The sequence below is a fragment of the Halichoerus grypus genome, chromosome 10, assembly GCF_964656455.1.
Source record: "Halichoerus grypus chromosome 10, mHalGry1.hap1.1, whole genome shotgun sequence".
NCBI classification, from domain to species: Eukaryota; Metazoa; Chordata; class Mammalia; order Carnivora; family Phocidae; genus Halichoerus; species Halichoerus grypus.
In genome coordinates this window covers 7,758,876-7,780,050 of record NC_135721.1, presented here as the reverse complement: position 1 = coordinate 7,780,050, position 21,175 = coordinate 7,758,876, and the positions used below count along the sequence as shown (strand labels likewise).

Genomic DNA, 21,175 nt, shown 5'->3' with positions numbered 1-21,175 from the left:
AGCAGGACATTTTGCTCTTTGGAGTTAATGTGAGGGAAGCACCACAAGGCTGGAGGGGAAATACACTGGTCTTTATGATGATGACTTTTAATAACTTTCTGAGGTGGAGTTTACATACAGTCAGGCCCAGGGCATGGCCTTGGGAGTATTGGCCAGTATACGAAAGAACATTTTTATGCCGCACAGGTCACGGTCTTGTGTTGTCCTTGTTTCTTTCCCTCTGTTGCCCTGACCTACAGCTGCTGGTTTGTTTTTTTTTTTTTTAAAGATTTTATTTATTTATTTGACAGAGAGAGAGCGAGAGCGAGAGAGGGAACACAAGCAGGGGGAGTGGGAGAGGGAGAAGCAGGCTTCCCATGGAGCAGGGAGCCCGATGCGGGGCTCGATCTCAGGACCCTGGGATCATGACCTGAGCCGAAGGCAGACACTCAACAACTGAGCCACCCAGGTGTCCCTACAGCTGCTGGTTTTATTCTGTGCCCTACAATCAGCGCTTTTCTGTACAATGGTAATTAAGAGGCAACAAATTCTTTGCGTCTTAGCAAAAAGTTATTTTTCTTAATTAGAATTTCAGTTATGTTTATCCATATCTCAGCTTGCCTGATTACTTGGTTACTTAGAAAATTTGCCAGAAATTTTAAGCCTTTTGCAGGAAAATTGAGAGATGAGAAAGAGTGGTATTCTAGAATAGTCAAATACATAGAAAGTGGAATGGTGGTTACCCAGGGCTGGGCGAGGGGGAAAGGGGAAATGCCACTTAATGAGGTAGAGTTTCAGTTTGGGATGAAGAAGTTCTGGAAATGGATAGTGGTGATGGTTGCACAGCAACATGAATATATTTTACCACAATAAAGAAGTCAACGTTAAAAAAAAATATTATTTGGGCAGTTTCAGTTGTAGGTGGCTAAGTAAGGAACAAGCTTAGGTCCTCAATTCCAGATTGTGTACGAGCCGTAGGTTATATAAGTCTCTGCTCTGAGAATTCGTGGGCTGAGTATTAATGTGATAGATGGTCATGGTGGGGAATCTCGTGAGAAGAGCCGGAGGGTCTGGGGAGCCCAGGGGAGGAGGAGGAGGAGGGGTCGGGCAGGGTGGATGAGGTGTGAGGTTGGGGGCAGTACCGGTTCTGTATCTGCACTTCTCCAGCTCCCGGCTTCCTGTTTGGAAAATGGGGTTTTTCAGATGCAAGAAGTGGGGAAAGGGTAGAGAGGACATCGATGGATAGGCTGAATTGTTTCTGGAACGGAGATATGGCTGGTCCTCATCATCTCACCAGCTTCTAGCCAGTATCTGGGATACCAAATGTTGAGTGAATCCTTCAACTTAGAATCCAGGAGCATATCAAAATTCTGGTTCTAACGAACAAAAGATCTGGTGAACAAAGAATCTAGTAATAGGGTCGATATCTTTTGAAGATATCTTTACCACTTTTTTTTTTAATAACAACTTCCTTGAGATAATTTACATAACATACAGTTCACCTACTTAAAGTGTACAGTCCGTCGGTTTCTAGTATATTCACAGAGTTGTGCAGCTGTCACCACAATTAATTTTAGAACATTTTCATCTCTCCCAAATGAAGCCCCACACGCCATTAGCATCCGCTGCCCTCTGCCCCCAGCGCACCCCATCCCCAGGCAACCACTAATCTACTTTCTATCGCTATGGATTTGCCTGTTCTGCCATTTCATATCACTGGATCCATACACTATGTGGCATTTGGTCTGGCTTCCGTTACGTTGTGTAATGCCTTCAGTGTTCGTCCGTGCCGTAGCATCTGTTGGCGCTGCATTCATTTCTATTGCCAAAAAATGTTCTGGTGTGTGGATAGACCCTGTTTCCTTCATTATTCACCAGTTGATGGACATTTGAGTTGCTCCACATTTTGGTTATTATGAATAATGCTGTTAGGAACGTTTGTGTGTAAGATCTTACACAGACATGCTTCATTTCTTCTGACTATATACCTAGGAGTGGAATGGCCGTCATACGGTAGCATACGCTTAACCTTTAGAGACGCTGCCAAACTGTCTTCCAAAGAGGCTGCTCCATTTCACGTTCCCACCAGCAGTGCGTGCAACCTCACCTTTTATGTACCTGTTAGTTTTGGATATTCAATTTGGAGTCCTACTCAGAAGCAGAGGAAAGACTAGGTGTTTGTAGTTTTCTGATTCTGTGGAGTGAGTTTCTTTGTTAGATTATCTGCTGGTTTTGTGTTGCTTTGTTTACTTGACTACTGGTTCCTGAATCCGTACTAGACCCAAGTAGGTACTTGATAAGTTTTTGTGAAACTGAATCTCCTGTGCCTTGGCCACATGTCAGGCAACTTAGGAAGTTACCATTTCAAGGTCTGCTGAGAAAGAACCCATTTGCTCCCAGCCCATTGGCCAGAAAAACCTGGGCACGGTTGTCTTTAGGTAAGCATGGTAACACGGTGATTTGGGGGTGGGAGGCAAGACTAAACTTTCTGACATTGTTGTTCTGCCTGTGGGTTGTAGCAGGACATTAATAAGAAAAAACAAAAGGGATGGAAATTTAGTATTTAATGGATAAATAATAGCCAAGTTAATACACTGCAATTAAACATTTTTACTAAGTTGAATTTTTTTTTGAGAAGAGGAACTATATGAGTGATAATACTTCATGAGCTTACAAGGAGAGTCCTATTGCTTAAAGTAATAACTCTCTGTTATGAACAGCCTGCCGTTTGCTGGTATTTTGGCACAAACTGCTTACTGAGTTCTAGTCTTGACTGGATTATTTTGGCAAACCCTGAACTTGCGTTATCTTTGTATTTAATGAAGCATTGAACCATTATCCTTCAGAGAACCAAAGTTATGCCTTCTGCTTATTCTTTTGAGTTACCACAAGGCAGTCAATAAAACACAGCATCAAAACTGAGTGTATTATGTTTTAAAGGTTCACTTGGACTTGCCCTACTTTAAAACTTTTTCTGCAAAGGGAAAAGTGAATTATGAATCCTAACTCAATACTTGAGGGAGTCCTCCTGTTTGCTTGGCATGGTAACATGGCGTCAGACAAATACATATGTCTGTCAACACATATTTATATGCCTTACGGTGTGCCGTGCTTTGTGAGTTTATTCAACCACCTATCGGCCTCTCTGGCCGCCCATTCATCAGTCAGACATTGGTTGCGTGCCTGCCTAGCGTGAGCAAAGTGCTGTCCAGAGCCGGGGGGGGGACAGACAGGGCACAGCTCACAGGCCTGCAGCCTTCCCATTCTTGCTGATACTCAGGAGCTGTAAAGAGGCGTGTGGCAAGTGCATAAGAAAGGAAGGGATATAACTTTTGGAGATTTAAGCAAGTCTTTATAAGAGGTCATACTGAAACTGGCCAAAGAGAGAGACAAAAGACAGAAAGTTGCGCACCCACAGCAGGGTGGGAGAGGCGGCGTGTGAACAGGGAGCGCTGTGTGAAAGCCGTGGGAAGCTGGCGCTGCGGGGGCGCCTGGAGTAATGGGGGGGGGGGGGCGGCGGCATTCAGGCCCTGGCCCTCACACTGCTGAGGCCCTGAGATTACCGTGAGCAGATCTGTTTCCAACCGCTTCCCCAAATCATGTGAATCTTTACATAATAAAAGCAGTTCACGTTTGTTACAGAACATAAAAATAAAAACCTGTAAGCATAAAAAGTCCTTCTTTCCCAGAAACTGGTAATGAAATGTCTCGTTTTAGAGAGAAGCTGCGGGGAGGGGCCCCTGAGCTCAGCTAACAGACTATTCAGTAGTCCCAGTCAGAAGTAAGTGATAAAAGCCTGAACTGTGGGACAGAGAGGACCAGGCAGCCTAGGACCAAATTATTCACAAAACTGTCCAAGTAAGAATAGGAAAGGAAAATGGGCCTACAGCACAAGCTTGTTTGGTTACTAATTTAATAGCAAAGGAGAAAGGAGTGGTCAGCAGTGTTGATCTGTCTCGCAATGTTGCCACCAAGGTCAAGGAGACAGAATGAAAACCAAGTTTAAGGCTGCAAGTAGTGAGCCCACTCTCAGCACAGTAAGTGTGCAGTGCCAAGTACCTTGGTAATGTTCAGTAGAGAGACTGAGACCCAGGGCGTGGGCCAGAGACCTGGGGCTGAGCGAGCAGCTTTCCCTGTGTGATTGAGACCGACTCTGAGTGTGTAGAGTGCGGTGAGGGTGAAGAGGGGAGCCCCTAGGCAGCAGCAGGTATTTTTCTAGTCTGTGATAAAAACCGCACACCTCTCTTTAGAAAGATACACCTGCACGCAACGTACTGCATGTCGTTTTAGAGCTGTCACTGGTAAAACTGACAGCCAAGGGCTAAGACTTCCAATTTGGAGGACAAGCGGAGGAGAAGGAAGTAGTAAAGATCACTGAGGAGTTTTCAGAGACGTAGGAGGAAAGCTGGAAAGAGCCAAGCAGGGAGAAAATGACACAGAGGGTGTGACGCAAATGTCAGAGAGAGGCGGGAGGTCCCCGGAACAGAGCAAAGCCATTAGGAAGCTCGTCTTGCTGGGACCAGCTTCTCCGGCATCAGCCCGAAGTCGGATTGCAACAGACTGATGAATGAATAGAGATAATAAATATTGTGAGCAGTTAATGGGGATGATTCTTCCAAGAAGTTTGGCAGAAAAAGGAAGGCGTCAAAGCCAATAACTTGATGGGGAAGGTCTTTCAGGCTATTAGAGGTAGAATGTGTTAGTGGGCAGGGAGGGATTAACTGTGGCACGCAGTGACTCGAGAGACCAAAGTGAACAGACAGATCTGAATTCAGTAAGCAGTCAGGAGGAGACGGGCCTCAGAAAGGGCAGGGGTACACCCTCAGAGCCCCAAGGGGAGGCCATCAGGATGGGTGGGTGGAAAGTGGGCAAGTTCATGCCGACAGCCAGTCTGCAGGGCCTAACGGGGGCACTGGCGGGGACGTGCTGGTGAGCCTGGAGGAGAGGTCTACAGCAACACAACTTCCGGAAGCTCAGTAGCTGGGGCTGTCTCCTCTCCTCTCCCTGCCAGATGGCCCTTCAGTGGGTCAGCCTTCTTTGAAGCACCTCGCCTGTAGTCCGTCTTGCAAATTCAAAGGTTTCAAAGACATTTCCTGCCTTGGAGGAATTCACTTTCTTCCCCAGGTGGTTTTAGTAGCTCTCAGGGAGCTGCTCATCACGCCGACAAATTTATCCGCTTTGTGGATGAACTCTGGCCTGTTTGTACTCTTCAGCTAATTTTCCTCACTGCCAGTGGATGAGAGTTGAAGGAACACGGTCTTAATATTAGAAGCATTTTTCATCTAATTTTGAAAGCAATTTAATTCCAAAGTTGCACTTAGAAAAAATCTCTTCTTACTCAAGTTGATACATACTCAGATGATGTGGAAGCATCTTTTCATCGCAATACATAGGAATGTCGAATAAAAGGTGAAAGTCTTGCTTTTACCCCCACACTCCCTCCCTGAGGTCCCTGCTGTGTGTGCCTTTCTAGAATTCAGTGACTCCTGTGGGTGCTCACACATGTGCAGCACTAGCAGATCTGGACACGAAGGGGCCCTACTGATCCTGTTGCCGGTGAGCTGCTCTTTTCACGTAGCGATAAGTTTAGAAAATTTTTCTTTGTAAGTACGTGTAGGCCTCCCAGGAGCTGCATCGCTAGTTCATAAGGTGGATGGGCTGTACCGTATGTAACACTCCCTCATTTTGGGGAGGTTTAGGTTGTTTCTTGTTTTCCTCTTCTCCTTTTCCACAGTTAGAAATCTGTCCACACGTGCAGGGATTTCTTCAGGCTGTACCACCCAGTCCCGGAATTTGCTGGATCAAAAGGTCATGTCGCCCTGGAGAAAGGCTTTGAGCTCTTCGCGCTCTTACCAGAGTGCCTGCTTCCCCACACTTGCAACAACAGTGGATGTTAGGAATCTTTTTAAATATGAACAGAGCTAATAGATGAGGTATCCAGATATCCTGATTGCTTTAGTTCATATCTCCGGAGACACAGGGGCTTTGAGGAACATGCAGACAGAAAGCATTGAGATGGAGTTTTCAGTGACCTGCACAGTCTCTGTAAATATTTGTCAGAGGTATTTGGCTCTAAACAGAGTATTTAACATTTGCTGTTTAGCTGTAGATTCCGTTTCTCCACTGCCTTCCTGTTCCCTTTGGTGTGGACTGTGGGATCGTGGGTCCTTTCTTTTGAGTTAAGTCCTCTGAATGCTATACTAATGCACATGCCTCCACACAGAGTGATTTTTGAAACCTCAGTTGAGGAGCATTATTTCCTGGGGTATATAATAAATATCTAATTTGATGTTTCCCCTTGTACTTCATGCCCATTTTTTTTAAGGTAGCCTTGCTGAGAACTCTGATTCTTTCCCCCACCCCCCCACCCCCACCCCATAGCCATGTCCGTTGTCCTGTGCTCGATAATTCTGTCCTTTCAACCTTCGGAAGGTTGACAAAGGTTGGAAGCCCACATCTGTCTTCTCAGCAGTCCCCACAAAGTGGTGGGGGGCTGTTCATCGTGTGACAGTGACATTTTTTTCCCCTAGAGTTCTTAACCTTCCTTATCGATGTCACACAGCGTGGATTTCTGCATTTTGTTCTTCTGTTACAGTAGACAGTTTTCAGGTGTCTGTCTGCTTCTTAGATCGTCTCTGACCGAATGCATTCTCAGGCAGCTGGCTTAGGTGAGCAGCCACATACCGTAAACTGACTTTCAAAGGGAGGGAAGTAGGACTTGCTTTAATGTAGCAATCTCCGCACTCAGTGCCTGTGTCTGATCTTCTGCCATGGCTCGTTCTAAAACCCCGCTCGTCTCTCCAAGGAGCCCAGACAGAACAAGTTTTTACAAGTGCACCTCGAAAGTACATTGAGAGAAAACCAGAATTTATATACCCTATCATGGAGGAAATAAGGTCATTCTTAAAAGAGTAGTAATTGCCCACAATTTACTTGAAAAGTCACTTTCTTCCCAAATTAGTGTTCGCTGTGTGCCACCCTGTCTCAGTGGCTCCGCAGCCCGTCAGAAGCCATGAAAGAAATGAACAAGAACGGCACGGACAGGCTGAGGAATTTGCTTAGGCTGGCATAACTCACATCCACACTGGGGTCCTTTACACTTCACGTTTGAGCTCTTGCTAAAATAACCAAGCTCAACTAGATCTTCGTTTCACTCCGTCTGTCGTGTGGAAGCTTGTCATTTGGAAGACTTTGTGGATGCATTTCCCACACAAAACTTTATAAATCAAGTTTGGTCTGACACACTCCTGGAAACCAGAAATTCTGAAATTGGAATCCTGGTTTTAGACTTGAGTCCTCGCGTGGCCTGGGGCGAGTCATTTAGCGCCTCACCTCCCTTCTTGCCATCTATAAAGGATAAATACTTGTGTCTCAGGGATGTTGAAAGGATTAATTAGTTCGTCTGTAAAGCACTTTGAAGATGAAAAGTACTTTAAAAGTGCTTCTTAATAACATTATTGCTTAGAAAAGAGTGCTACTTTTATGCTAACCACTTCACGTCTCAAGTTATATAAAGAAGGCATGTTCGTTACATTAGTAGTCATAAACTGGAGATAAATCTCTCATGGTGCGAACATCAAACATTTCCTGCAGAATTTCAAAGGGGCATCACTTTATCTTGGGGGGCCATTTAGGAGCAGCTTTCTGCTCAGTAATTAGTTATGAAGATCGTATTTCAGGCAAAAGCAAACCCTTCACCCAATTCAGCCATTTTTAAATTCAGTCGGGTTTTTTACAGGTTAACTCGAAAGGGGTACACTCAACTCTAGTTGGTACAAGGAGGATTGGAAAGGGGAGCGTGTTCACGTTTTTTTGGAAGAGGGTCAGGAAAGAAGAGAGAACCATATTCTTTCCCTCTTGCTTCCTCGGCCCCGTCCTCCCGTTTCCATCATGGGCACCCGTGGGTTCTCCAAGCATTAGAGCTCACGTGGAAACTCACTGCGAGTCTTTGTCTTGAAGCTTAATTCCATTTTTCCCTCCAAACCCAGTTCACAGAAAGGGCCACTGTTCTGATTTTATACTAAAACATTCCTATTGTGACATGCAGTGAAGGGTCACGTGTACAAGACACAGACTGAACGTCTTGATTGTAAAGCCAGGTAGGGTGGTGTTACTGGTTCAGATGGCACAGAAGACCGCGGCGGGGGCACAGAGACCCAGAAAAGTGTGGAAAACGTGATCAAGAAATGTGATGAAATTTACATTTGGGGTAAAGTATGATGGGACGAGTAATTCAAGTAAGAAAGTGGAAGGAAAAGGTACCGAGAGAAGGAGCAGTGCGTGAACAGACTGAATCGGATAGAATTTTACCCGCGGTGCTTTCGTTTGCTGTCTGTGGTCAGGCGGACTCATGTTTGGGGGTTCGTGCTGTGGGTGGTGAGTGTCGGCCCGGGAGCTGAGGGCGGCTGGAGAGAGCCTCCGGACTCGCTTGGCACCTCTCCCTGGCTTCACCCGGAAGACCTGCTCGGGGTCCGCTCCCTCGGGGAGGTGGCCGGGTTGCCGAAGCGTGAAGTGCTCTGCTGCCTGCCCGGTGTGGGGCTTAAATAGAAAAGGCTCCAGAAACCTCTGTGCCACTGACCATTACGGTAAATTACAGGCTGCAGAGACAGCGCTCCTTGCCTGTCGGCTTCAGAAGTGTGGTTCAGTGAGATCAGGAGCAGCCTCTGAAAATATATTTGGAAACACCACTTAAGATACTAAACGAGCGGGTGTTTTGGCAGCTCTTTTTACTGTGTGTCTGTCGAGTGTGAGCAGCGACTGTCGGCCCCGATTCGTCCCGCGATTGCGTTCGGTGAATGCCATTTTCTGTCTGCCCCGCGAGTGTAACAGATTTTCTTCATGTGAGCCATTCTAATTAAAACTTGTTTCAAATGCTAAATCAAAACACACTGCTAATTAATGTGTCGTTCTCTTAAATCTCCTCCAGTAAAACCCTTGAAGATCGTTTGAAACTCGAAGCAAAAAACAGCACGTTGAGCGTAGCAGACACCACGGTCGGCAGCAAACAGCTGACATTCACGTTAAAGAGGGTGAGTTTTCTCACGTGACTTTGGGAATCCAGTCGTGCCGTGCGCTCGTCGGACCTCAGCACGGCCGCCCCAAGCGTTTCCCCTGTTGAGGAAGCTGTGTGCCCGTTCTAGCCCTTGTCCTGCAGCCAGAGCCCCTGCGGGGTCGGGAGCGAGCGCTCAGCTTGGCCGGGGCCGGAGCCGGGCTCCTGCTGTCCTGCGGAGACGGGACCCTCGCGCCCCGGAGCTGGCGCCGCTGGTGGTTTCTGGGTCCCTGGGCCGCCTCCGGTGCGGCCTTGCCGAGAGAAAGTCCTGCCTGTCTAGGGCTTATAGAATTCGCGGTAGAATGAAAATAAGATGCCTCTGAAATTACTCATGTTTTGCGAAAAACCGAAGAAGCACAAAGAAGTACTTAACATGTCCCCAAGGTTGAGTCAGGCAGAGGCTGTGAAACTAGATCAATTTGTGTTTGATTTTGCCTGTTTATGTCGTTACAGCAACAACATTTTAACTACTAAATCTCACTTTTAGGAATAATTAGGGATTTGTGTATTGTCTAATAAAAATCTCTTTTGATACTAGGTATGTGATTTATTTAGGTAAAATCTCAGGTTTTTCCAGGATTTTCATATATACTTTTTTTTTTTTTTTTTTTTAAGTAAACTCTACCCCCAACGTGGGGTTCAAACTCCCAACCCCACCGTCAGGAGTCACATGCTCTATCGACTGAGCTAGCCAGGCAACCCTAATAGATACTTTCTAATGTGTGACTAAAATGTAAGGGGAAAGTTTATGCTTTAGTATTATTTACAGTTGTATAGTGGCAAAACTAGGATTAGGTCCCAAATGCAGTTTTCAGGTTTCTTGTACTGCAGTTTCTCATCAGACCCTTGGCCGGGTGTGGGGCTTACACATGTCCGCATCCCCCCCTTCTCTGGGCCAGGCTGTTGGCGACTGTGGGCCAGCAGCTGGAGCAGGACGGAGAAGCAGAAGGAAAGGAAACTTGGGAGATGAACTGCCTGGACCCTCAGTCATACGGGATTGGGCACATGGTGCTGACGTCGTCTGGTGCGGCCTTTCAGAGAGAGGCTGGCCAGAGTCCCTCTCTGGGTGGGGCTTTGTCTGCGGGACAGTCACTGCTGCTTACAGGCTCCTCTGGAGGCTCCTGCCTTTGTGGGGAAGGCCTGGCAGGGCTCTGCAAAACGTGCTGCTGGAGAGGGGGACGTACTTCCGGGAGATGGCTCTCCCAGCAGACCGTGGGGAAATGCCTGGGACTGATGTCCACCCCGAAGATGCAGAAAAGTGCCTAGCCGACAAGCTCCAACACACCCTGTTTATCTTTATCTGGTACATCATTTTCCAAAACTGTTTGGACAGGAAACACTTTTGGGGATACTTTTTAACATGAAGAAACAAAATACTAAATCACCGGTGTTTGTTGGTCTCACGAGGGTCTTGATACCATAGTTTGGTGTGCAGGTTTTCCGAGGGTCCCGTTAACGAGTGATTGTCAGGCACCTGCTCTGGGGTGTGTGCTGCAGGGACACAGAACACGGGGGTGGTCCTGGCTCCGCAGTTCTGTCTGTTGAAAGAGGGACACACCCAGTTAGGTCATTATGGTGGTGGCAGGTGCTCCAGCAGAGGACGGGGGGCTGTGAGAGCATCCGGGGCCTGACCCGGACAGAGGGGCTAGGGAAGGGGGAGTGATGTGCGGCTTGGGTCTCTAAGTTGAGCGAGAGCCCTGCGGGGTCAGGCAGGGTGCCAGGCGCAGGGTGCCGCTGAGGCAGCGCTCTTGCTTGAGGAAGGGGGAGGCCAGGCGTGCTCGAGGGTCCGAGGAGAGCCTGTGTGTGTAAAACGAGCTCAAACGGAGGAGCGGCGTCGGATGCAGCCGGAACCGCGCAGCTCAGCCCTGGGGGGCCTTGTGAGCAGGCCACAGCACGCGATTGCCCTGGATTCCGAGTAGAACCATGCGAAGCTGTTGACCAGTTTTAGTTAGCAGCAGACCGACCCTCTTTATTTCTAAAACCTGACGAGCTGTTGTGTGAGGAGTGGGCCGAAGGGGCCCGGAGCGGAGGCACTGGGGATGCACTAGGCAGGAGTGGACTGGATGGGATTTACTGGGGCTCCTGAAGGAGTAGTAATAATCAGAAAAAGAACTTAAGGAATTATTCAGAGTCCCAGTTTCAGAGCTTCCTAGAGGAAGGGGACTCATCGGCTTTGTGTCTTACAGATCGCTTTCCTTCCTCACTACTCCCTCGCCTCTCACCTCTTTGATTTCAAAATATTGAATAATACCCGCTGGAGGTGAATACAGAGACTTCTCCTTCAAGAGCAGGATACAAAGGACTATTGTAGGTGCACAGGGTAATATAGACCAGTGTAAAGCAGGCCTCGTGGGTGTCTATAAGGCAATGCCTTTCAGCTTTTAAAACTTCTGCTCCATCAGTGCTTTCTCAGCTTACCTTTTGTGCAATTCCAGCAGCTGAGAATATTTTTTTGAGCTTTGCATTCAAGAGTTCGTACCCTTAGAACCATCAAATGTGATTTTAAAACCAGGCGGCTCTGACCTCCGTGGTGGGTTCTGCATTGGCTCTCTCCTTTCTGAGAACTGCTGCTGACAGCCACGGGCCTCCTTGGGGTGGAGGGGCCCCCCCCTCCCCCCTCCCCCCTGCCCCCCCCCCCGACTCTGCCAGCGCGAGCGTCAAGGTGGGAGGCATGCCCTCGGAGCGGTCAGCCCGGGAACCTGCGCACTCGCTCCACCCGGGGGCCTGCAGGCCACTTGTCTGCTGAGCCCTTGTCCGGGGTTAACGGCAGCAAGTCTTGGGCTTCTTAGGGGAGTTGGACTTTTTGGAAACAGCCAAAAATTCTTTGGAACCTGTTCTGGAGAATGATACTTAATCGTGGTGGGTTATAATACACCTTCGGCACATGTAACTATTTGTGTGTGTGTTTGGGGCAACATAAATAAATTAATGGCTCTGGCTAATAAACGGCACAGCATTGTGGGAGTGGAGTCCAGGGGCCAGACTGCGTGGCCCGGGGCCCGCGGCAGCTTTGCTCCCTCGGGTGTGATGGGGGTATTCTGATGGTTACAAAGGGGGGTGTTGGGGTTTTCTTTCTCTTTCTCTCTCATGTAATTTTCTCCTTTAGTCCGAACAACAGAAGAAGCAGCAGGAGGCTGAGAAGCTGCACCGACAAGAAAGGAAAACCCTCCGTCGTTCAGCTGGTCACCTGAAGTCCAGACACAGACGCGGCCGGCCGTTTCATTGAATCTGGAAAGCGGTCCTGCACGCGGCTCGGGAGGAGCGCCCAAACTGACCATCGCTTCGCACGTCGAACGCAGAGGGACACACGTTAACCGTTCGTGTAAATTCTTGGTACCTGGGCAAGCTAAAGGTTTGGCAGCTGTCGTCACGCCCTCTGCGGCAGACCTGGAAACCGCCCCCCTTCCCCGCACTGTCTGTAAGTTGTTGTCCCCATAAACATTGTCCGTTCGCCGCCCCCCCGCCCCGTTTTAATCAAGTAAAGCCGGGTGTTGCTTTTCCATCTTGTGAAATGTGTACCATGGGATGGGAGGTTATCCTGTGCTGAAAATGCAGATCGACCATGTTCGAGGCACTGTTTCTTTCAGTGCTACTGCCCTTCACTGTTGACCCCCAGGAACCCGTTCCTGTGTCACCTGAGTGTCCGTGTTGGCCGTGCTTGCATTTCTACATTGGTAGTTTGTGGCTTGTTTGGGGGGGGGGGCGGTTTAAAACATATTTTATAAAAAGAATATAATTTTATGGTAATAATAACCTAAAACAAAAATGGAAGCTACTGGTTATTCTCTTAACTTTTCACAAGATTAAATATAGATTTTCCTTTTTTTTTTTTTCTGTTTCTTAAAGTGCAATTTGAGATAAACTGGCTGGAGAAAACATTTATAAAAATAAATACTTTCATTTGAATAGCTTCTTTGAGAAAGATGCATGCTTTGAGTTAATTTGAAAATTGAATTTGGTTTCCCTAGTTCTCAGGTATTAATGTGATTTTGGAGGTGTGTTTCTTTAATCACAACTGGAGCCAGGGCTCTTTGGCCTCTAACTGGAAATGCGGTAAGCACAAAGGGAGAATGTGCTGACGGGACTAGGCTGCAGGCTGTGTAACCGGCCTCATGGACACCCAGATCCGGGGCCCCGATTCAGCCAGGTTTCTCTCCTCTTTTCTTCCTCCTGTCGCAGCGTTGTTCCTCAGCCCTTCAGCTCTCCCCTGCTGTCTTTCCTTGACGTCTTTCCTGTCCTGTCCCCATCCTATCTCTGTTGCTTCTGTACAGACATGTGTACACTTCTTTTTTTTTTTTTTTTTTTTTGCAGACCATGTGTCCACTTCTGAGGCCTGAGAGGTGCAGTCTGTTTCCAGAAAAAAAGATGTGTTTGTCTGTGGTGTGTGTGTGTGTGTGTGTGTGTGTGTGTGTGTGTGTGTCCGTCCGTCCGGCGTGGGTGCGGCTTGTGTGTATGGACAGACACCGTCACCACAAAGAGGCTTGTTACCTGGGCGCCCACCCAGCTTGTGGTCTGGGACGGAGGCTTCACCTGTTTCCATCCCTGGTGCCACCTGCTCTGCTTCTTCGGCTTCCTATCCCTGCACTCCTTTGATGAGCTGCCTCTTCCCAGAGGAAGGGGCCTCAGCCTTTCTGCACTTGCTTGTCTCTGTGTCCACGCTGATGGCTTCCCTAGAGAGGAGGATTTCAGAAGTTAAGGAAGGACACTGCTGGCTGGAGTTGTTCCCCAGGGGTGAGCGGTTGCGCTGCGGATTGTGTCCTGGGGTCAGGGCCTTTCCCACTCCTACCGGGCCTTCCCGGGCCTCTCTTTCCCTTCCCTGCCTTCTCGGGGGGGCCTCCCTGTGGAGGGGGGAGCCAGTAGGCCGCAGTGCTAACTAAACTCTCCCGGCCCAGGGTTTAATCCCAGCCCCGCTGCCCACCAGTTCTAGAGCCTTGACTGTTTGTTTAACCTCCTTGAGTGTCCGTTCCGCCTATAAAGTGAGCCCAAGACTTCATTTGTGTGAGAGTGAAGCAAGGTACTTGGGTGGGGTGAGCACTGAGCGTGGCGTGAGGCTCAGGAGTGTTGGTAAAGCTTGTCTCTCACCTGCCGCCCTTCCCCTCACCTCGGCACACACCCCTCCGAACTCAGCGGATTTCTTAATACCGAGGTTTTTCTGGGGCAGGGGTACCCCTGGGCTTCTGTTCTGGGAGGTTCCTGAAAGGGCAGGTGGAGGACCTGAGCTGCATCTGTGATGGACGTTCAGGGAACACGTAGTGAACGGAGCTGCACAGAACCCGCTCCAGGCCCCAGAGCCCTGTAACAGCCCCACCTCTTCAGGGTTGAGATGCTTCAAGTACCTGCTGCGGTCCTCGCCTCTCTTTGAAGTACAGGTTGCACACTCTAGCTTGTTTGTTTGTGATGGGTGACTTAGCGGCCTCGGGTGTGGGTCTCCAGACCGGGAAAGTACACGCAGGCGTTTGCACCCGGCCTACGGCTGGGGGCTGGGTTTTCACAACAGGACCATCCCGGGGGCTCCTGAGTGATGGCTTCTCCCCTCATCCTGCTCCAGATCCCCCTCATTCCCTAATATCCCTAGCCTGATGCCTCAATACATTTTTTAAACAACTATTTAAAAGAAAGTTGTTTTCAGCAGTCCAGGCAGTGAGCAGGGAAAGTGGCTGGGGTGTGCGGGGGCATGACGGGACATCTGGGCTCTGGTTGGTTCTGCTCCTTAACCTGGGCGGTGAGGCGCTCTCACGACTTGTACGCCTTTCTGTGTGCATGTTATACTCCAATGAAGAACTCTTATTAGAAAAGAATTGGTCTATCAAAGTCACTTGTACACATTATAACAACTTACTCCCATCTAACCCCCTGAGATAACTCCTAATAGTATGAGGTATATTTGTTCAAATATTTTTCTGTTTTATGAACAACTATATATACATGTTTTAGTCATCCAATGGGGCTCTTCCTCAGCTTGATTTTTATAACTAATTTTCTCAAGTGTGGACATACAGAGAGAGATGTACTTTGTTCTTTTGTATAAACTTCAGAGTATTTTATTGCAGGGTTGATCCATAAGCAAACTCTTCCCCTATTGATGGTTATGCATAAAAATCCACAGAAAGAACCTTTTAAAAAGTCACATCTATAATAAGTATACCCCAACTTCCTTTTTGCTTCTTTTTTTAAAAAAATGTTTATTTATTTTAGAGAGAGTACGCATGAGTGAGGGGAGGGACAGAGGGAAAGGAAGAGAGAAAATACTCAGACTCCCTACTGAGTGCAGAGCCCAATGCGGGACTCGATCCCAGGACCCCGAGACCATGACCCGAGCTGAAATCAAGAGTCAGATGCTTGACCGACTGAGCCACCCAGGCGCCCATAACCCAACTTATTTTTTAAATGGACATAGTAACTTTATGAAACACCTGTGCGTAGCAAAGCAATCTAAATGTCATTTCCGTTTTTTCTTCTTTTTCTGTATATGGGATTTGAGAGAATTTCAAGTTTCTAGTTAGGATACAGTTTTAGCTTTATCCACCGTTTGTCATAAGAGCAGAAGCAAATATCTTGTAACATAATCGGACTAATCTTAATGACATTCTTTTCAGTATATTTATGGAGTGTGTTATTTCGCCTGCAACTCTAATTATTAAAAAGTTCCTGGGATGCCCAGGGGGGCTCAGTGGGGTAAAGCATCTGCCTTTGGCTCAGGTCATGATCCCGGGGTCCTGGGATCGAGTCCCGTGTCAGGCTCCTTGTTCAGCGGGGGCCTGCTTCTCCCTCTGCCTGCTGCTCCCCCTGCTCGTGCTTGCTTGCTCGCTATCTGACAAATAAATAAAATTGTCATCACTGCACTGACCTTGAAGCTTCTAGAACACTCCAGGCGTTCTCTTAAGCCAGGGCCTTTGCAGATGCATTTCCTCTGCTTGCAGTGTACTTCGTCGGCCGGCTGTTGGCACGTCTGTCACACTTGAGGGTACAACCACCTTGTGTAAAACAGTCATGCCCCTGCCCCCAGCGCTCCCCGTGCCTTTACTGCAGCGCGTACCCGATACAGTGTGCTCATAAAAGACTTTTTATTATGGAAAATTTCCAACATACACCAAGGAAGAAAACAGCTTCACGATCTCCTGTGTACCCATCACACGCTTCAGTAATTAACAACAAATCTTATCTTTTTCATCGTTACTCCTACCCATTGGCTCCATTACTTTGAAATATTTTGATTCCAGATATATTATTTTATCCATAAATACTCATACTGCCTTTTTTGTTTGTTTATTGTTTGTCCCCCACCCCACACCAGAATGTGAACTCGGTAAGAATAGGGATTTCTTTTTTGTTTTGTTTTGTTCACTGTTGTACGTCCAGCTCCATGCCTGACACATAGTTGCTGTCTAATAAATTTGTATCAAATGAATAGTTGAGTTAGATGGAACTTTGGATTCAGTACCAGAGGGGCAGTTCTCCCTTGACAAGAGCTGTTTCCGGGCTGGAAGGCCTCACTGGAGTAGCTCAGGACAGAATAGGGAAGAATGAATCAGAAGGAGGGATGGTAGACAACACTTGGTAGTTTTTGAATATAAGGGAGCAGAAAATAGGACCTGTGAGATCAAGAGAGGGTTTTCTTTAAAATAGAAATCCCAGCATGTCTGCATGTTGCTGGGAATCACCCAGGAAAAGGAAAAAGTGTTGGCGTTAGAGAGGACAATTACTGGAGTGATACCATAAGTAGGTGTAGTAGTTATCTATTGCTGCATAACAAGTTATCCCAAAACTTAGCAGCTTGAAATAACAGAGTTACCTAACAGCTTCAGTGGGTCAGGAATTCAGGAGCAGGCTAGCTGGGTGGTTCGCATGCAGGGTCTCTCATGAGGGTACAATCAAGACATCAGCCAAGGCTACCTGGGCTGGAGGTGTGAGACCTGGGCTGGAGGACCCCCTTCCTCGTTCAGACACACGGCCGCAGGCTGGAAGTCTCAGTTCGTTGCCACATGGACCTCTCCATGGGGCTGCTGGAATATCCCCATGACATGGCAGCTAACGTCCCCAGAGGTATCCAAGGACGAGAGAGACCAAGATGGAAGCCACAGTGCTTCTTATCACCTTGTAGCAGAGGTCATACATCATCACCTGCCCTTTTTTTCCATTTGTTAGGATGGAGTCACCAAGTATAACCTGTGCTCAGTGGGAGAGGAATTAGATGCCATCTTCCGAGTGGAAGGAGCAGCAAGTAGGGGGGCCGGGTGAAATAAATACAGGACACCTGGTGAGATTTGAATTTCAGATAAACACGTGACTTATCACAGTGTGTTCTATATGTCATATGGGCCATACTTACATTAAAAAATTATTTGTTATTTATCCAAAATTCAAATTTCATGGATGACCTGTATTTTTATTGGCTAGATCAGGCAACCCTAGAAAGAATTTGTAAACGTAGTTTAGAATCAGCACAGTAGCAAAGGAGGGAACGGGTGTAGTATGCGGATCAAGGTAGTGACCTTCCACAGACACAGGGTGAGATTGTAAGGAGAGAAAAGGCAGAGTACTCGGGGATGTTCAGGGAGGTAGGTGATGGGTACAAATCCTTCAGATAAGGAGCAGAAAACAGGTAGACATTCCCTTCTAATTGCTTCGGTTTCCTCCCTGAAATAAGAAGCAAGGTTATGAACCAAAGTGATCTCCCCTGCCCCACCCACTCCCCTTGTCCTGAATTTCTGTGCTTACACACCAGGCTCACTCTTTGATTCAGAGCCTTTGTTTCGCTTGAATTTCTTAATCTCCAGTGAACTGTCTGTCCTGATCCTTTTTATCCTTCCTACCTCTCCACCCCACCATCATTTTTGGAGAACACCTGATCGCTTCCTCAAAGTAATAAGACACAGGACCTCGAATTGAGAAGCGTGGGCTCTGCTTTTTCCTTTCCCCTGGTTTTATTGCCTCTCTGGGTTTCCAAAATTCTACCTCAGTAGTTTTCAAATGTTTCTTTGCCCCATGGTAGGAAATATATTTGACATTGTGACTCAGAACACACATATATCCAAAGTGTTATAAACTGTAACCCATAAAGCACGCTGGGATTTTTCTATTCTATCCTATTGCAGTTCCTTCATCCTCCCCACCTCCACCCATGTAATAGGTTTACACCCATTAAATTGACTTCACAACCCACTAATGATGGATCCAGCCCCAAGCTGAAAATCCCTGCCTACCCTAGGAGGTGGGATTGTATTCTTGCACTACAGGAGCATGGTGCAGAGCCCAGTGAAATTTTGTCTCCCAGATGTGTACTTGTTGCTACAACGTGTAATTGTGATACATTGTATAGTGAGACCTTTTGCTGGAGCTTCCATGAAATTTTTTTTTTTTTTTTTTTTTTACTAAACGCACAAGATGAATATTTAACTCTTTTTCAAAGCTCTATCATCAGCATCATTTAAATGCTGCAAAAGAGATTTTTTTAAAGGTTTATTTGAGAGAGAGAGAGCCTCACAGATGGGGGACGGAGGGGACTAGCAGAGGAGGAGGGACAGGGAGAGAGAATCTCCAGCAGACTCCCTGCTGAGCATGGAGCCAGACACAGGGCTCAATCTCAGGACCCTGACATCATGACCTGAGCTGAAATCAGGAGTCCGGAGGCTCAACGAACTGAGCCACCCAGGTGCCCATAAATGCAAAGCAGATTTTATAGAAGAAAAGTTTTGGTGCTTTTATAAGAAAATGTGAGAGTTTATAGTTCTTAGGCAAATTTTCAATGCATTAAAAAATTAGGGGTTTTACTTGATTGATTTGGGTTTGGAAATGATTTTCAAACTTCACTTTACCTGTGTAGCCATGAGACTGAAACAAAATTGTGGAGTTGACCGTCTCATTGCTTTTGAGGAAATGTAGATGGCGGGGCTCACAGAACCATTTAACACTTTGTAACAGAGACCTGTTTCCATGTTACATATTCAGTAGGAAACTTGTCTCTCTTTTGCATTTGAGAATACCAAAAGTGATGTATTTTAGTCCTAGAAAGTCCACAGTAAATGAATGTGTTGAGTCTTGGAGTGACTGAATTCTATTCGTACTTTGAAAGAGAAGAACAAAGCATTAGAAAACAGTATATATATGTAAATATAAATAAGTAGATACTTGATTATTTTTATTAACATCCCTAAAAAGGTTCCCGTATCCAAGTTGGCATAATTTTTTTTTCTCCTCCTTCGGAACATACGGAATTGTCTTATATTTGGAATTTCCTTCTATTTAGGCACAGATGATAACTTGATTTAGGATACTGCACATCTTCTTGAACACGCATGGAAAATCCCAGTCCTAGCAATTTTTATTCTTTTTTTTTCCTAAAGATTTTATTTACTTATTTGACAGAGACACAGCGAGAGAGGGAACACAAGCAGGGGGAGTGGGAGAGGGAGAAGAAGGCTTCCCGCGGAGCAGGGAGCCCAGTGTGGGGCTCGATCCCAGGACCCCGGGATCATGACCCGAGCCGAAGACAGACGCTTAATGACTGAGCCACCCAGGAGCCCCAATTTTTATTCTTGAAAGGCAGTTTTTATGCCCGTGTGAATTTTCCTAAATTAATTAGTGCAATACAAAAGTCTAACAGTTATGTTTGAATGAACTATTTTGGGAATTAGGGTGCTGTCCCCTACTCAAAACATGTACCCTTCCTCACGCGTGAGCACATACTGGGCGGAGAAATTTGTTGGAAGCTATACGTCTATCCCGCTCTCCTGACGTGGCATGGGGACCCATGATGGTGGTGGGTGCCGGAGGTGGAACTTGAAAGTCGTAGGGCCACATGCCTTCCTGTTGGGTGGGGGGTAGGCTGCCTGTATTTTTCTAGTAGCCTTGGGTTTCTTTCAGACCAGGACAGAATCATGAGCCCCAGACTCAAGACTCATTCAAGTTCAGCCACAGCCCCTGCCTGCTTGGAGTTCCACCATCCTATCCCTGTGAACTCACTGTCCCCTTCGTTTCTGTTTACACACCCAGTGACAAGTCATCTCTCTCCCGTTTCAGATGCTCCAAGTGTGAGTTCAAAACTGGGGAGTTGGAACCTTCCTCCCCACCCACCCCTTCTCGTTCTTCTCCCACCCCTGCTGGTTCTGAGTGTCTCCCCCCTCCTCCTCACGGCCCCCAGCCTTGTCTGCATCCCCCCACAGTCCCTCTTTCCTGCTGGAGCCCACCTTCCAGCCCCCACTCGAGGACCGAGGACCGTAGTTCTCAGGTTGGAAGCTCATCTCCCGATGTTGCCAGATCTAAGACCAGGCTTCTCTGACGCTGCTTGACTCCTTGTCACGTTGGACACTGTCAGGCCCTTGGCCTCCTTGGTCTCTGCCGGCTCCTCAGCCTCACCGCGCACCCAGGTGCTGACGTGCTCCAGGATTTCTTCTTTGAACGCTTCATTCCCCCTCCTCGATCTCAGCTCCTCTGGATCATTGGATCACCTGTCCTGGGTGTTGCCGAGCCACCCACCAAACAGCTGCCCCTCTCGTCTGTGTGGGCCACTGGGACCTCAGGCTCAACGTGCCCCAAACCAGACTCATGGAACGGTTTCTGATTCTGCAGATTTGGAACATGGCAGATGCGCTGATTTGGGCCCTGGTCTGAGAGGCCCTGAGCCACAGCAGCGGCCCCCCGGGTGGCCGCACGGAGGGGCAGACCCTCGTGACTGAGGCGGGAGCAGCTTGGTGTCTGCTTGACCCCGTGTGGCCGCACCACCCCCGCGAACACCAGGCCGGTGCGCGGCCACCGAGGCCTGGCTCTACCCTGCGGCGCCAGGCAAGCAGCACCCCCTGCGCTCCCGCCTCCCCTCTGCCCTGCTCCCTCCCTCCCTCAGCCCTGCAGCCTCCCCCCAGGGCCTCCTCTGCACAGGGATGGCCGCAGAGCGCTGTGGGAAACAGAGCCTTCCTGAAGAAGGGCTCTCCAACCTGAGAATGGAGTCTGGTGAGTGGAGACAGCAGAAGGAAACCAGGGGGGGCCTGGGTCGGGCCCAGACTTGCCTGGGGCTCAGCTGCCAGTCGGTGGCCAAGTCACTGAACCCGTCTGTGCCTTGGTGTCTGTGTCTGTAAAATGGGTTTAATAGTATCTGTCCCCTAAAGACTTCAGAGGATGTTTGTGAAGCTTAATGAGTGAGGTCCATTAAAC

At 47.9% G+C, this 21,175-nt stretch overlaps 1 protein-coding gene across 3 annotated transcripts in view; it reads left to right on the top strand.

The window, feature by feature from the left end:
• NOL10 (nucleolar protein 10) overlaps positions 1–12,941 on the top strand; it is an 83,275-nt gene extending 70,334 nt beyond the window's left edge. For all 3 annotated transcript variants that reach the window (XM_036097561.2, XM_036097559.2, XM_078055970.1), the window contains 2 exons: positions 8,906–9,008; positions 12,135–12,941. In XM_036097561.2, the coding sequence (XP_035953454.1) occupies positions 8,906–9,008; positions 12,135–12,254 (223 nt within the window). In that variant the 3' untranslated portion in view covers positions 12,255–12,941. The remainder of the gene's footprint in view (positions 1–8,905; positions 9,009–12,134) is intronic.
• Positions 12,942–21,175: the final 8,234 nt, after the last annotated feature.